The sequence below is a fragment of the Lactuca virosa genome, chromosome 1 (genome assembly GCF_052849685.1).
Source record: "Lactuca virosa cultivar CGN04683 chromosome 1, Lactuca_virosa_CGN04683_v6, whole genome shotgun sequence".
NCBI lineage: Eukaryota > Viridiplantae > Streptophyta > Magnoliopsida > Asterales > Asteraceae > Lactuca > Lactuca virosa.
This window is the reverse complement of record NC_136426.1, coordinates 47,126,917-47,144,202: the sequence shown is the minus strand read 5'-3', so window position 1 is coordinate 47,144,202 and position 17,286 is coordinate 47,126,917. Positions and strand designations below refer to the sequence as shown.

Here is a 17,286-nt window from a genome sequence, read left to right as displayed (position 1 = left end):
GAGAAAATCTTGTTTTCTTTAAATCACACACTTTACCGGTGAGTTCATACCCCTACATTTCTCCCGTTTTCTTTAGTTTTCAGGGGGAGAATACAAGTTCAAAATACCAAAACACATTTGAAACCGAGCTGGACAGCTTACAACAGCAAAGTTGTGATCTGTTCACAGGCTATTTTACCCAACCTAAACTTAACATTTTTTTTTTCAAAACTATCTAATACATGTTTAAGAGTTTTCCTACACCTTGTAACATGCTGAGCAAGGTGTGTATACGGTTTGCACTTATCATTTCAAATGTCGATTTATGGAAATACAATGACTTGCATAAAAAGGTTTCATCCAAACACACACAACACTTCTTGAGAAACTATAACAGGTATAGTTTGAGCACTTCGGTTGACAAAGAAACAATAACTCAATCGACTTACAAAACAAATATTTCATTGCACACTACGTGATCTTGTTATTAATTAAACTCGCGAGACATTCTCCTTCGGGGTACTCCTAAGTACCACAGAAAAGTCCTGTAGTTATAATCAGAATCTCTGGGAGAGAGAACGTGATAGTTGTGTATAGATCTATACTGGTCTGACAAACCCGCACCTAAGCTGCTTGCAACAGCTAGACCGGCAGGTCTGGGGTGACAAGTGTCATAACTTTCTGACGCCTGAAGAACGTCGCATACAAGGCCTTCTAGTCTTTAGTATGGTTATAACACCTCGCACAGAGTATTAATAAAACATGCGATTCACGGAAATTCTACGACCTTTTCATAAAAAGAGGTTTTACTTAAACATAAAATTACACATATAAGTATGACGATTTACTTACTCGTACCAAGCCTCGTTTCGGTTAAAACTACAACAAACCTTTTAGAAAATATTGGATTTTCTGGTAACAAAACTTTAAGGAAGCAACATTTATTTTCTTTATATAAATCGCTTATGCACTCACCAGATTTATGCTGATACTCTCTTTTCAAAACAACTTGTATTCTCAGGTAATCAGTGATTCAGGTAACTACAAGATTTCTGAAGTCAAGACGCTAAGGCGTAGATTCTTTTGCCATATTTTATCATCATATGTAATTTATTTGGAAACATGTATTTTGGAAACAATGTAACCTTTTAAATTATATCTATGATGGTTGTGTTTAACTTTCTTCACTATGGTTATGATACTGAGCATGACGTCATCCGCCCCCGAACGTTTCCGCCGTTCTGGTTTGGGGGTGTGACAGATTGGTATCAGAGCTTTGTTTATAGTGAACTAAGTATATCGAACCATGTAAGATATGCAAACTATAAATACAACGGGACAAAAAAAAATTCTCTGACGTAGCTTTTCAAAAATACTTTAAAAATAAGAATTAATATTTTTATAAAAGTATTCGCATAATCGCACATTCAGTATTATAATGGCAATAACATAAAAGTATCAAGACAAGTTGGACACCATGGTCCAGCTTCGGGGTATATAGTCAGATCTTGGATGAATATAGCCTGATCAACTATATTCAGCCAAGATAGGACCAATTTATGTCGAAGAAGGATCATGGTGAGCAACAAGTCTGCAACTTACCAAAGATTCCAAGAATCAAACTTAAAAATACTATAGGAGTATTTTAACACAAAAAGCCATAATCACAACTTCGACAACTAACTTCTTGTTCCCAAAGTTTCTCGCGACATTCCTCCTTATCCCCATTCTCGTACAGGTACGATGGCAGGATTCCACTTATCAGGTGATCCCTACTTTCCCAACCAAGGGAATGCCGGTTGGATTGTGGAAGACCCAGAGGAAGAACCCGAAGAAGAGCCCATGGAGGACGAGGAACCCATGGAAGAAGAAGAATCCGTAGACGGTGAAGAGGAAGAAGACTCAGATGGAACCGACTCCAAACCCGAAGTTTACAATCCACACCCTGCCCCTAATCCTCCGCGACACTTCCAGGGCCCGACGCCCCAATGGGATGAAACTATACATCGATGGAGCCGAGAGCAAGGTCAACGACCTCCCTATGGCATGCAACGAGGCTTCTACGATCTCAGCAGAGGAGGGTTAGCCGACCGAGCCCTTCCTGCCATAGTTCACCGTGTCACACGCCACGAAGAGCAAACAAGAGTTAACACCCAACATCTCATGGAAGTTGGTGCCACCAGCCAAGTCAACTCCGTTCGAATTCGCCGGTTGGATGACGACCACGATCGGACTCGAGACCGCACCGAGCTCCTTCGACGAGAAACGACTGCAACCCGGGCTGAAGTACAAGAACTCCGAGAACACCGAGCCACTCTAGAAGGATGTCTGGCAGAAGCAGAGCGCCAAAAGTATTACGATTGTTGAACAACACAATTAGGCTTGGGAACATATAATCAGATCTGAGAGTGATATAACCTGATCAACTATATCTTTCCGAGAAGTGATTGCATGTGCCTAGGAATGGTTGTGGCGTTGCAGCAAATCTAAAAACTTACCAACACTACTACAATGAAAACATTAGAACAGAACATAAACTTAAAATACTTTAGGAGTATTTTGTGTTACTATAATTACTTATGTGCAAACTAAAAAGGTCTTTATTAGTATGTCAATAGTTGCTGAGTGGATACGCTAAGGTTATATGTGGCTAGGGTGTTATAGACTTAGAATCTGTGATCTTTGCTTTACTTCATGTTCCTTGTTTGGTTGTGGGCTTAGAGTTAGGGTCACTCATTCGAAGGTCTATCCTGTTTTGGTTACATGTGACTGGTATGAACTACGCAAATGTTGGAGTAACTGGTAAGGATCATCTTATAATTATCTTAATTAGTGCGTCTATTGATTAATTCTTTTACCCCTTTTCTCGCGTAGATAACATGGTTGGATTCCATATCCCCGGAGACCCGTACTTTCCCAACCAAGGCGACGGAGGATGGCTCGATGTTGAGCCAGAAGAGGAACCTGCAATTCCATTGGATGATGACTTTGCTGAGAACTTCCCGGAGGATTCTGACTCCAAGCCCGAAGTCAACGATCAACCCCCGGTAGCTCCAAACCCAAATCCAAACCCATGTCCGGCTTTTCAAGGTCCGACGCCTCTGTGGGTGGAAAGTCTGGAGACCTGGAGTCAGGAACAGGGCCAACCCATCCCGTACAATAGGGACAGAAGCTTCTACAATGTGAGCGAAGGAGGCTCAGCGGACAGAGTCCTGCCTATCCTGGTCCGCAGGGTTGCTCGTAACGAAATTCAGGGAAGGACAACCCTCCAATGAATTGCGGAACTTGATGCCAATACAGGGATCAACACTGTCCGCATTCGTCGGCTGGAAGATGCTCGTGAGAGAGCTGAAAGAGACCGTGAGTCTCTACTCCAAGCACTAGCTGAGACTAGGGCTGAAGTCATAGAGCATCGCGTGCGCCAGCGAGTGTACGAGCGACGCCTTCTTGAAATGGAGCGTCTGATGAATGACTTAAGGGTTCGCCCAAGGGGTTCCCGCCGTCAGTAGAGGATGCTCTGCTCATCCCTTTTCCTTTTGATCTAAGGATTAGCCTTCTTATCTATGCTCTTAGTAGTACTTTTCCTGTAATTTCCTGTTATTGTAAGACCTTGAACTTTCGGTCGATAGGTCTTTATTCTGTCAAAATTTTCTCATCTTGGTTTGATGTAAGACCTACTTTTAGGTCGTTTTTCCCGAACTAGTTGCATCTGTAATACCAGTATTATTGACAGCTCTTAATCTTGTGAAAATTATTATCCAAATGCTTTCATCTTTCTAGGACTAGAGTTCTATCCAATCATACTTTCATCTGTGTTGTTGGGCTATGTAGAGTTAGTCCATGAGTCACTCTCAGCATACTCTCTCTTTAAATTCTCATCAATATCTTCATCTTTTAAACTTATAGCTACAAGATGCCTCCACCCCGAGTAACGAGGCGCAACCCTCCGAATCAAACTCCACCTCCTCCTCCTCAATACAACCCAACAACTATCCAAGCTGCTGTGAATGCGGCTGTTACGGTAGCTCTAGCACAATTCACCACTACCGGTACTAGCGGGAGTGAGACTAATGTGCCTCCCACCGTGGTCGAAGCTCCAGTGCGCTCTAGGGAGTGCTCATATAAGGATTTTACCAGCTGTAAACCCAGAGCCTTCAACGGTACTGGCGGAATCATTGCCCTCTCGCAATGGTTCGAGAAGACGGAGTCGATCTTTGAGATCTGCTCATGTCCGGAAGGGAGCAAGGTAAAATTTTCCGCTTGCACCTTCGCGGACCGAGCTCTGACGTGGTGGAACAGCCATGTCAAGTCACTATCTCTTATAGTGGTAAATGCTATCGGCTGGGAAGCTCTTAAGGAGCTTATGATCGAGGAATACTGCCCGAGGGGCGAAGTTCAGAAGTTAGAGCAGGAGCTTTGGAGCCTAACCATGAAGGGCTCCGACATAGTTTCCTACACCGCCAGATTCAGCGATCTGGTGGCACTATGTCCATCTATGGTCCCTAATGAGGGGAAGAAGATAGAGAGGTATATATGGGGGCTGGTGCCTCCATTTCAAGGGAACGTACTAGCTTCTCACCCCACTACCTTCGACAGTGCCAAGCGATTGGCACAGAGGCTCATTGACCACGGGGTCCGAACCCCATCAACAACAACAACCCTAGCCATCTTAGAACCCTCCAAAGCCGCGGACAACAAGCGGAAGTTCTGGGATGACAAGAAAAAGCAGAAAGCTGCCAAAAAGCACCAGGTCGTAGCTGTTCACGCTGCGATAGCACCTGCCGCTGCTGCACCGGTAAAGCAGTACGCGGGAAACTTGCCGAAGTACAACAAATGCAACTTCCACCACAATGGACCCTGCCGGGAAATGCAGTGCTCTAACTGCAACATGAAGGGTCACACTACAAGGGGCACACTGCAAGGCTTCGGCAAGGCCAATCAACCAAGTCCCCGACGCTGGTGTGGGTCAGGCTTGCTACGGTTGTGGCGAGGTGGGCCACTACAAGAGGAAATGCCCGAAGGCAGGGAATGTCGGCGGAGTGGGAAGAGTTTTGGCTATAGGCCACGAGGAAGCAGTTGCCGACCCTATAGTGGTCACTGGTACGTTTCTCCTCGATAACTCATATGCATGCATACTGTTTGATAGTGGAGCGGAGAGGAGTTTCGTGAATCAGAAATTTGCTCAATTACTTAAGCAAAAATCGCATGCACTTAAAGAATCGTTCATTGTAGAAATGGCTAATGGGAACACAGAGAGCACTAGCTGCATATACATAGGTTGTTCACTAACACTAGATAACCATTCATTCCCAATCGACCTCATGCCGGTCTCAATTAAAAGTTTCGGCGTCATAATCGGCATGGATTGGTTGAGTTCTCATCGTGCCGACATTATGTGTTACGAAAAGGCTGTTCGCCTTAATCTGCTATCTAGCGAAACTCTAGTAATCTACGGCGACAAACCCGGCATGAACCTTCGCCTCATCTCGAGCATTCAAGCCTAGAAATTCTTGCGAAAGGAATGTCGCACATTCCTTGCTCATGTTGTCGACGTGAGCCAAGAGACGAAAGACATAAAGAACATTCCAGTAGTACGCGATTTTCCCGACATATTTCCAGAAGAACTCCCAGGATTACCTCCGCAACGTCAAGTCGAGTTCAGAATCGACTTAGCTCCAGGGGCTACCCCAGTAGCCAAATCGACATATCGTCTAGCACTAGCTGAGATGCAGGAGCTATCCAGTCAACTTAAAGAATTGCTCAGCAAGGGCTTCATTAGGCCAAGCTTCTCACCCTGGGGAGCACCGGTCTTGTTCGTCAAAAAGAAAGACGGATCGTTCTGTATGTGCATCGACTACAGAGAACTTAACAAGCTAACCGACAAAAATCGTTACCCTCTGCCTCGCATAGACGATTTGTTTTACCAACTTCAAGGGGCAAATTTCTTTTCAAAGATTGACCTGAGATCCGGGTATCACCAATTACGAGTGCTAGGGGAGGATGTTCCGAAGACAGCCTTCCGAACTCGTTATGGACACTACGAGTTTGTAGTGATGTCGTTCGGATTGACCAATGCGCCCGCAGTATTCATGGACTTAATGAATAGGGTGTGCCGTCCTTACTTGGATCAGTTCGTCATTGTCTTCATCTATGACATACTTATCTACTCTCGTAGTAAGGAGGAGCATAGTCAACATCTGCGTCAGGTCTTGGAAACACTGCGATCAGAGAAGCTCTATGCAAAGTTCTCGAAATGCGAATTTTGGATCCGAAGAGTCGAATTCTTAGGGCGCGTGGTTAGCAAAGAGGGAATACACGTGGACCCTTCCAAAATCAAAGCCATTGAGAACAGGTCAGCACCAAAGACGCCTACATAAATTCGTCAATTTCTAGGCCTCGCTGGCTACTATCGCAGGTTCATTCAGAACTTCTCGCGGATTGTGAAACCTCTTACAACACTGACCCAGAAGGGCGTGGCCTTTGACTGGGAAGAGAAGCAAGAGAAAGCGTTCCAAATGCTAAAGCGAGCCTTATGCACCGCACCGATACTATCCCTCCCTGAAGGGATAGAAGACTTCGTGGTCTATTGCGATGCGTCCAATCAAGGACTCGGCTGTGTTATGATGAAACGAGGTAAGGTCATCGCCTATGCCTTAAGCCAGCTGAAGAAAAACGAGATCAACTACACCACACATGATCTTGAGTTAGGAGCAGTAGTGTTTGCTCTGAAGATCTGGAGACACTACTTGTATGGTACGAAAAGCACTATCTTTACAGACCACAAAATCCTACAACACATATTCGACCAGAAGGAGCTCAACATGAGACAACGACGATGGGTCGAGCTACTCAGTGATTATGAATGCGAAATTCGTTATCATCCCGGCAAGGCCAACGTAGTAGTTGACGCCCTGAGTCGGAAAGAATACTCTGGTCGTAGAGTCAAATCATTGACTATGACTATCCATTCACACTTGTCCACACAAATTAAGGAGGCTCAGCTCGAAGCTTTGAAACCTGAAAATGTGGCGGGCGAATCCCTGAGAGGGATGGATAAGAACTTGGAAGTCAAGGGTGGCGGAGCTTTATATCTCGTGGATCGGATCTGGACACCGAAACACGGTGGTTTCAGAGACTTGATCATGACCGAAGCGCACAACACTCGATATTCTGTCCACCCAGGTTCGGGTAAGATGTATCTGGATCTTAAAAAGTTATACTGGTGGCCTAACATGAAATCATAGATTGCTACCTTCGTGAGTAAATGCCTTACTTGCGCGAAGGTTAAGGTCGAATACCAGAAACCATCAGGTTTACTTCAGCAACCGGAGATACCTGAATGGAAGTGGGAGCGGATCACGATGGACTTCATAACCAAGTTACCGAAGACTACGGGTGGTCTCGATACCATTTGGGTGATCATAGACAGGTTAACAAAGTCCGCACACTTCATGCCTATAAAAGAGACTGACAAAATGGAGAAGCTAACAAGAACATACATCAGGGAGATCGTACGACTGCATGGTGTTCCCATATCTATTATCTCTGATAGGGATAGTAGATTCACTTCGAGGTTCTGGCAGTCGCTACAAAGTTCCCTAGGAACTAGGCTGGACATGAGTACAACCTACCATCCACAGACAGACGGACAAAGTGAGAGGACTATTCAAACTTTGGAAGATATGCTGCGAGCCTGCGTGATTGACTTTGGGAAGGCACGAGATACTCATTTACCCCTTGTCAAGTTCTCCTACAACAATAGTTATCACACGAGCATAAAGGCTGCTCCATTTGAAGCCCTCTATGGCCGTAAGTGCAGATCCCCTCTGTGCTGGGCTGAGGTGGGCGACACTCAGTTAGCTAAAGGACGAGTTCCTGACAGCACTCTCACAGGTACGGAGATCATTCGGGAAACGACAGAGAAGATCGTTCAGATTCGTGAACGATTGAAAGCCTCTAGAGACCGACAGAAAAGCTACGCTGACAAGAGAAGGAAACCGTTGGAATTCCAGGTGGGCGACCGTGTTCTATTGAAGGTCTCACCCTGGAAGGGCTTGATACGCTTCGGAAAGTGTGGAAAGCTAAATCCAAGATACGTAGGGCCCTTCGAGATTATCGCTAGAATCGGCCCTGTAGCTTACAAACTCAAACTACCTCGCGAACTCAGTAACGTACATTCTACTTTCCACGTCTCGAACTTGAAAAAGTGTCTGTCCGACGAGACTCTTGTAATCCCACTCGACGAGATCGAGATCAACGAGAGCCTCAACTTCGTGGAAGAACCTGTAGAGATCATGGACCGAGAGGTCAAGCAAACGAAGTAAAGTCGTATCCCGATAGTGAAGGTTCGTTGGAACGCCAAGCGAGGACCTGAATTCACTTGGGAGCGCGAGGATCAAATGAAACTGAAATATCCTCATCTTTTCGTTTAGTTATTTGTAATAGCTTATTTGTTAAACTCTAATTTCGGGACGAAATTCTCTCTAACGGGGGGATGATGTGACAACCCGAAATTTCTATCTTGAATAGTTATTCAAATCAATCAAGGTTGGACTCATTTTGCTATCTTCTAGCATTATTTAGGGTCTATTTGAGAGTTTTAATCATAGTACATCCAAGGATCAGGTATTAAGAAGTAACTGCTTGAGTCCATTGTGCACCAAGTAAGCCATAAACTTCATCATGTGGAGTTTACGGCCACACCATATGAGTTTACGGCCGTAAACTCAAGGTGGCCGTAAACTCACCCTATAAACATGATATTCTATCATTCCTTCCTCATTATTCACCATTTCAACCTCAAGAACTTGATTTCTCTCTCAAGTATCATAATATCTTCATTTTTATCTTCCAAAAATGTAAGTGTTTCTTCCCTTGAATCATTGATACATCTCGATATCTTGTATCACCCTTTGATTTCACCCATTAACTTCATCTTTTGGGTTTGATCTTCAAGTGCTCTTCATTTCACCAAGAACACCAAGAACACCTACTAAGTTCTTGGACTTCAAACACCCCTAAAGGCTTCCAAACTCGTAAGTACCTTCCTATGTGTATTACTTATTAGACATGCTACTTGAAATCACCCTATATCCAAGATCAAGGTGAGTTTACGGCCAAAGAGCATCTCCCTTGGCCGTAAACCCTTGTTAAGCCTTCATATTGGACATAAACACTTCCTTAAGGCTTGTGTTGGGTCTAGAACACTTCCAGGAGGTTTGTAAGACCTTAAATCACCTCTTTAGCACAAGAATTCATGATTTTACGGTCGTAAACTCATAGGGCCGCAAACCCTATGGCCGTAAACTCATGTGGCCGTGAACACATGGCCGTAAACACCATAGTGTGGCCTTAAACTCCTTAGATGCAATCCTTTGTTATTATAACACTTCCATATAAGTGTTTCCTAGTTCCTAAGGTGTGTTCCTTACATGATTAGTTGTTTAAACACTAATTATATACATATATGTGTCATTATATGCTTAATTGGATCCGTTGTGCTCAAGTCTTCACTTGACACTTAGCATCCTTCAAATCGATCTTTCATTCGTATAACTCACTGCAGGTGAGTTCATACCCCTTAACTTATCTTTTAAATGATTTTAAATGCTTTTATGGGGGGGGGGGGAATAAAAGTAGAACTATTATAGTTATTATATCAATCACATGTGATTAATAACTATCAAACAAGTGGATTTCTTATATTTCAGATTGTGTTATCAATCAAACTACTTCAAATCGTTTTACAAACTCTTTTACATGTTAAATTCTTTCTATTAAACTCTTTCAAACTTATATTTTGTCAAAAGCATATCTATATAGATATAGTTATATAAGTAGGGTTGAAAGGACTTAGGACTGATAACTCGCCTTACTTCCTGTTCCTTGTTTGGTTGTGGACTTAGGGGATCGGTTGTTTGTCCGAAGGTCATTTGAATCTTAATTATATAGTATGTGTATGTATATAGATATAAAAGTTCATCCTTCAATTCAATACCTTTGGGTAGCAAAGGTGTACAAACATGTTCATTCATACAAACAACATTGCTAGTAAACTATAATAGGTATAATTTAGGAAGTCACTAATACTATTACTAGAACAACGAAACATACAAAGAGTCAGTTCATACATGAGTCAATACATACTATAACGAGAAACAATACTCACTATAAAGAGAAACAGATAGAGAATACTATAACGAGAAACAATACTCACTATAAAGAGAAACAGATAGAGCATACTATAACGAGAATCAATAGATACTACACACTATACACTAAAGAACATACTACATACTAGACAGAGAGAGCATACATTACACTAGTACATACTATACAAATACAAGAATACTATAACATTAATATGAGATACTACTTCATGGCTCAACATATACTGCTGCGTCACGTTTTGTACCCAAAGTCTCCTGGAGGAAGAGCGTGAATTTATGTATAGATCTATACGGGACTGACCCTCCTACACCTTGCTGCTAACTACAGTGGGACCTGCAGGTCTGCGAGTGACGAATGTCATATCATTTCGACGTCTCGAACGTCGGGTTATACTGGTCAATCGAGTATGGTTACAATCATATCACATTTTACCTTAATTAACTAACAAGTTTAAAGGTAGTTAGTACATTAGTAGTTACCTAGATAAAACTACAGTACATCTTTATTTTTCCCAATTTATTCACATTGTGATCTTCTCACATAAACGGTAATGAGAAACTATATTTTGGTAATGATAGTCATACTTTGGGAAAACTCACACTTTTACAAAAGAACAAACATAGAGAACAATTGAGTCTTGGTAGAAGACTACTTTAGTAGAAAATATAGGATTTTCTAGGAAGTTTACAAACATTTACATCAAATACTTACAAACTTTTACATCAAACATTTACAAGTACATTCTTCAAACTTATACAAACAATGACACTAAAATACTTATGAACTCACCAGCTTTAATGCTGATCTATGCTTTCAAAATAACTTGTATTCTCAGGTCACCAGTAGACAGGTACCGATGACCAGGTTTTTGAGAAGATGGAGCACGATCAAGACTCATCTCTTATTTTGATTTTTCATTTTTGGTGTCTTATAAACTTCAGAACACACTTGTATTAAAATATTACTATTAATGCAATGGATGATGTTGTTGCTTGTTTACTATTATGCATTGTTGTGATACTGTACATGACGTCCTCCGCCCCCGATCGTTTCCGCCGTTCCAGTTTTGGGGTGTGACATAAAATCACGCCGCGTATAATGTCGGAGTATGCCGCGGGTAAAAAATAAAAGCACGCTGCACATAATGTCGGAGTGCGCCGCACACGTGGTCGGCCAATGGCGTGTTGCTCTCTGAGTGGTGCCAGGTTTCGCGATTTCCATGGAGAGTCAGAAGCGTGCCACGCCCTCTGTTTAGGCGTGCGTCTGTGTGCAAATTTTTCTGTTTTCTTAAATAATTCAAATCTTCTTCTTCATATGAGCTTTGTTTTCTACGAGTTTTATTTTCACGCGTAGCTATCGATGAGATCTATAACTATCTTTTAGAGTCCATCGACTAATTTTGACTTTATTTTTAAACTTATATTTTTACAGGCTTAGACTGTTAAAGTCGATGTAAAAATCATAACTCTCTTATACAATATCCGATCTCGGCTATCTTTATATTAACGGACTCCTATTAACGAGATCTTCGATTGTCTCTTAGATTGTTTTTCCTAACAATCAATGTTTTAAAACCCGGATCGACCCAGCCGGTCTAACCGGTTGGACCGTGACCCGGGGTAGAAGGCGAGTCAATTGAGAGCGGTTTTTTGGAAAAATACGGACCGGATCAAACCGGCCGGGTTTTCCCTAAACCGCGGTCGAACCGTTTATGTTGAACCGGTTAAAACCGGATTTACCCATTTTAATAGGACTTGGATAGTTGGATACAAGTAGCGAACGCCAAAACAACGAGCCATTTGCGGCTTCTTCGATGTTTTTCAATGTTTAAACTTTGTGGACATCAAATTATTGGTTTTATATGTTTATGCATTATGCAGGAAAGTAAAAATTATAAAAATAGAAAAAGACCATAAACCGGGTTAACCCGGTGGTTCAATCGGTTGAACCGGTTGACCCGTGAACCGGTCATCACACCGGGTCAACTAAAAACCCGGGTTTTAAAACATTTCTAACAATCGATCGATTTCAATTTCGGTTTCTGAGCCGTATACTAATACGCTGAAATATTAGAAAAATCATAACTTTGTTTCACGAAGTCAGATTTGGGCGTTCTCTATAAGCACGCTCTCGGTTTAACGACTACTATGACTTTCATTTAAATCTCTTTGGCTAAAAAATAATTTATCAAAAAATCATTTTTTACGATTCGCAGAGCTGAACCGGTTTAATCGCGAAACTTCGAAGAATCATAACTTTTTCATATGAAGTCGGATTTCAGCGTTCTATATATGTACAAAATCCTTGTCAAATAGACTATAACTTTAGTTAAAATTATTTATCATAAATAATCTTTTATCAAAAACTCATTTTTAACGTTTAATATATCTTTAATTGACTGAAAGAAATAAAACTTTTGAGATGTCCCTGGAATGAAAATGTAGGTGTTACACCTGTCTCTCCCTACTACAGTAAGTAGGAAGATGTATGTAAACATCTCTCTCTCTCGTGAGTTAGATTTTGTAATTATATGCAAAAAAAAAAAAAAAAAAACTTCTTTTTTTTTTATACTTTGTTAGGTGAACAAATTTATGTCTTATTCATTATTACTTATTATTTGCAAAGGAAAAATATAGAACCATACCACTAACTAAATGCCAATAACTAAGCACTAATATCATATATAAAACTAGGTGACTAATAAAAAATAATTTAGTATGGCTAGAAGTTTATAATATAAAATATATAGTCAATTTATTATTTTATTTTGTAAAAAATTAGTGTCTTTGTTATTTGTTAATTTGTCATGTATTTTATTATTTTATTATATAATTTATAAACTTTTACTTAATTTTTTATATAGTCTATAACTCTATATCAACATGAAAAGCAGTCCATTGTTTATTTTTTTTAATTTATTTAAATTGTTTTATTTCCTAGTGTTAATTTCGGCCCCCTTAGTTTTGTGTTTCGTCCCCGCGTAACCCTTTTTTTACTACAAATTCTTAAGCGTGTCGGTTACAATATCTTTCATAAGAGGATTCCGTTGCATATTCTTAAGTATTAAGCAACAGAGAAACAAAACAAAAACAGCAGAGAAACCCCAAATCCAATACGTGCAGCGAGTGAGAATCGAATTTTCTAGTGCCAATATGGACGGGCCACCAGCAAACGACTGTTGTGCAATCTGCCATGGCAACTTCCATATCCCGCATCAAGCCAATTGCTCTCATTGGTATTGCGGTAAGTGTTCATATCCTAATCAATTGTTCGCGTTCTTTTCTAAAATAACATTACGAAGATCGCATTCAGTCCATTTGGAAGCAGATTTGGAGAATCCCCGTATATCCGTTGTTTATTTCGTCAATTGAAGTTTCTGTGTGTGCATAGGGCAAACCACGCTATTCCCATTCGGGGAATTAGGGTTTTGGCATGAAGATTATAGCTGTATGTTTGAGGATATTTTGTCATCTGTTCAAGGGTGTGCATATGAATTTTGATCACATTAATAACTAATATGCATCTTTCCCCTCTCTCTGTTAGGAAATTGCATTTTAGAAGTTTGGAATCATGGATCTGCATTACAGCCATGTAAATGCCCTCTTTGTCGTCGCCACATTACTTTGTTGGTTCCTAGCCATGAATCCTCTGAGCAAGCTGATAATCCCGAAGCTTCTGAGGTTATAAGAAAGATTGAATCTTATAACCGAATCTTTGGTTCACATTCAACAGGACTAAGCCAGGTAACTAATCATTATAATATCCACCAAAAAGTTAAGAAAGAAACTAATCATATTTCTTTAAGATCCATATTCAAAGTCTTTTTTATTTTATTATTATTTTTTTTTTTTTTTTGCAGAGACTGCAGGACCTCCCGTTTCTGATCAAAAGATTGTTCCGAGAAGTGATGGATCCTCAAAGATCTCTCCCGTTTGTCATCAAAGCACGCGTATTTCTGGCAGTGAGTTAATAATAATAATAAATTTCATTTTATTGCATATATATGAATATGATTGCTCACTAGTTACTGGTTACTACCACGACAATTTACTATTTTTTTTTTCATACACAGCTTTTATCAACTGTCATTTATGTACTCAGCCCAGTGGACATTATCCCCGAAGGTATGGTTTTCAACTCAGATCAACTTACATAGATTGCTAAATGCCTACAGACTTAAAAAGATTGATAGAATGTTTTCCTAATTTTGACAGCATTATTTGGAATACTTGGTCTATTGGATGATGTCATTATCGCCCTCATCTTCTTCCTTCATGTTGGCACCTTGTATCGAGCTATACTCGTGCGTCGTTATGGAGGATCTTCAACGTGAAATTTCAAACTGTATGATAATGGACATGGTTGTCTTAGTTTTGAGACTTTATTTTGAACCAAATTATCAATTAGATATAAATATTTTCATGTTTTGGTTGTTGGTTATCTGCTTCCCATTTGTGAAGTAAGACAGGTCTGACAAAACATGCGGTACTGTAACTGGGATAAAGATAGATGTAAATGAGACGGAATTACAAGCTTTTTTCCCACTCTAAAGGTCGGACTAAAACTCGCTCTCAATCACTTGTCTATGCAAAAGACTTGAATGCCCTCATTTTCATTATTAAAAATAGCTCTAAAAAGTTTTGTTGGAAACAAATGGGTATCTAGTTTCTCGACAAGTTGGTGATTTCATTAGCAAGTTCTTCAATATTCAAAAAAGATGATCCATCAACATCTGTAGCTAATTCCGCCATTTCTTCCATTCCATAGCTTTCTTCTTCATCCTTTTCCCCTCAATTTCCTCCATTAACCACCTTACAAGCTTTTCAACTTCATCCCTCTTCACATTCCGGTCAATCTCCATTCCGACCTCCCAATTCCGACACATTTGCCTACAATTGATTCCTTGGTCATGGGAAACCGGCCAACATAACATCGGTACACCAGCCGACAAGCTCTCGATCACCGACCCCCACCCACCGTGGGTCAAGAACCCGCCAACTGAAGGGTGTTTCAGCACCTCTTCTTGTGAACACCAGCTTGCGATAAAACCTCTCGTTTTAACTGCCGCCATGAATTCCGGCGGCAAAACCTCCAAAACACCATCTACCAAATCATTCCGGATTATCCAAAGAAAATAATGGTTGCTGTTAGCAAGTCCCCAACCTAATTAAAGTAAATCATGTAGAGACATTACTGCTAGACTCCCAAAGTTGACATACACGACCAAGTTCGGTTCCTTTGACTCGAGCCACTCGATGCACCCGGGCTCTTCCTTCCATAAACTATAGCCATTAGAACTCGAATTTGGGGTTTCATTTTCTGTGATTTGATTAAGAAGTAATTGTAGAGGCCCGACAGTGTAGATCTTAGGAAAGATGGATTTAAGCTCTTTGACTAGATTAGCTTCTAATTCGTCAAAAGTTTGGATGATCATGTGTGAAACTTTATCGGCTGTCCTGGCTGCTTCCAGCACAAAATTGTATGCGGGGTCATCTGGGTTTGTGACTAACACATGTTCTTGTAGATCCTTCAAACGGGTTCCTTCCATTCCTGGAATCCAATCTATTTCGGTATCAGTGTACCCGTTTTTCAAATCACTTTCATCTGCATGAACAACAAGTTCAATGAGTGGTTGTCAAATACAATTTTCATGGGGTTTGTTTGGTTGGATGGAATGAGAGACTAAGAAGTAGGAAACCTAACCTTTAAGCGGGAGAACTCCTTTATCCGTTAGAACTTTCGTCTGGTAAGTCGCCATGAACCCACAAGCTGCAAGGGTCCAGTAAAGGATGATCGGAATTTTGAGCTTCTCAGCAGCATAAACAGTGTTTGTGAATGTCATGAAGCCATCTGAGATAATCCAAGTCGGTGGATTTTCAAGTCCAGCTACAAGATCAAGAAAGGAACCCAAGAAATTGGGCAAAAGGTACAGAAACAGTTGCTCTGCGGTTTGATTTGGTTCAGTGTCGTCATCACAAGGGAGACCATCTGGAACCGTTTTAAATTCAAAACCAAGAGCCACGGCTAGACCATGAAACCCACCGTACTTTACAAGGCGCTTTTGGTTGGACTCGGTGTTGACGAAGGTTATGTGAAGGCCCTTGTGATGCAGTAGCCTTGCTAGTTTAATCATACACTTGATGTGGCTTTGTGTTGGAAATGGTATAAACACCACATGAGGCTTTTTCTGATCGTTTCGGGGTTCTGGCTCCATCTCTGTGGCTGTTACTGTGTGTGTTTTTAGGTGCCATGAAAGGTGTTATATACGTGGCATTAGAAGAATCTTAATGAAATCATTGGTGCCATCGATAATCTTGTTTGAACGCATTTGTCTTTTTAATTTGTACTTTTGGCGTTTAAGATGAAAACTTGTGCCGACAGCCAAGTATTATAAACTCATAACGTAACAATTGTAGGGACTCGATTGGTATTATACAATTCAGAATTTTCAACAATGGTTGAAAATCATATATAAACAATAATGTTCTGGCAAAATTGTTGATATCATCGATGACAATGCAACAATATGTGCTCCCTTTATGATTGTAGAAACGTAATAATGATAACATATATTAGTACAAATTGTTGTGATACCTTTATATGAGACTGTTTGAGTAAAATATAGTATTTTTTAAAGAGAGAATGTTAGCAAATAGTAACGAAATTTAATAATTTGTTATGTATCCTTGACTTTTAAAAAAAAAAAAAAAAATTACCTGCTAAACTTTAATTTTGTTTTACTTTTGTGAGAGTAGGCAACTTAATAACTTGTAAGCTATTAAATCAGTGGCATTGCACTGGTATTATAAATAAGCTGTGTTTGTTTGTCACGTATCTTACAACGGTAATCGGTAAGCACGTCCTATATATAAATGTTTATATATGTTGAAGTCCCTTCTTTCTATTAGACTTTTTTAGAAAGTAAACTGAAGAGATTTCTTATAATATTTCTAATTTTAACAATATTTTTTTGGAATACTTGGTTTATTGGATGCTTTCATTATGGCCCTCATCTTCTTCCTTCACGTTGGTACCTTGTATTGGACTATACTTATGCATCACTATGTAGGATCTTCAACGTGACATTTCAAATCTCAAATGAAATTTGTATGCTAATGGAGAAGGTTATCTTATTTT

General features: G+C 40.4%; 1 protein-coding gene and 1 pseudogene across 2 annotated transcripts; one reads left to right on the top strand and one right to left on the bottom strand.

The window, feature by feature from the left end:
• The first annotated feature begins 13,178 nt into the window (after nt 1-13,178).
• On the top strand, nt 13,179-14,589 carry LOC145121063 (uncharacterized). The gene is made up of 5 exons (XM_079056874.1): nt 13,179-13,392; nt 13,693-13,892; nt 14,009-14,110; nt 14,222-14,273; nt 14,364-14,589. Exons 1-5 carry the CDS (start codon nt 13,302-13,304, stop codon nt 14,480-14,482), a joined length of 564 nt encoding a protein of 187 aa, XP_078913000.1. The 5' UTR covers nt 13,179-13,301; the 3' UTR covers nt 14,483-14,589.
• Nucleotides 14,590-14,701: 112 nt separating this feature from the next.
• LOC145120977 (UDP-glycosyltransferase 85C1-like) lies at nt 14,702-16,443 on the bottom strand (annotated as a pseudogene). The gene is made up of 2 exons (XR_013714457.1): nt 15,853-16,443; nt 14,702-15,753 (listed from the first exon to the last, which is right to left on the bottom strand). The product of XR_013714457.1 is annotated as a UDP-glycosyltransferase 85C1-like (transcript).
• Between the last annotated feature and the right edge of the window lie 843 nt (nt 16,444-17,286).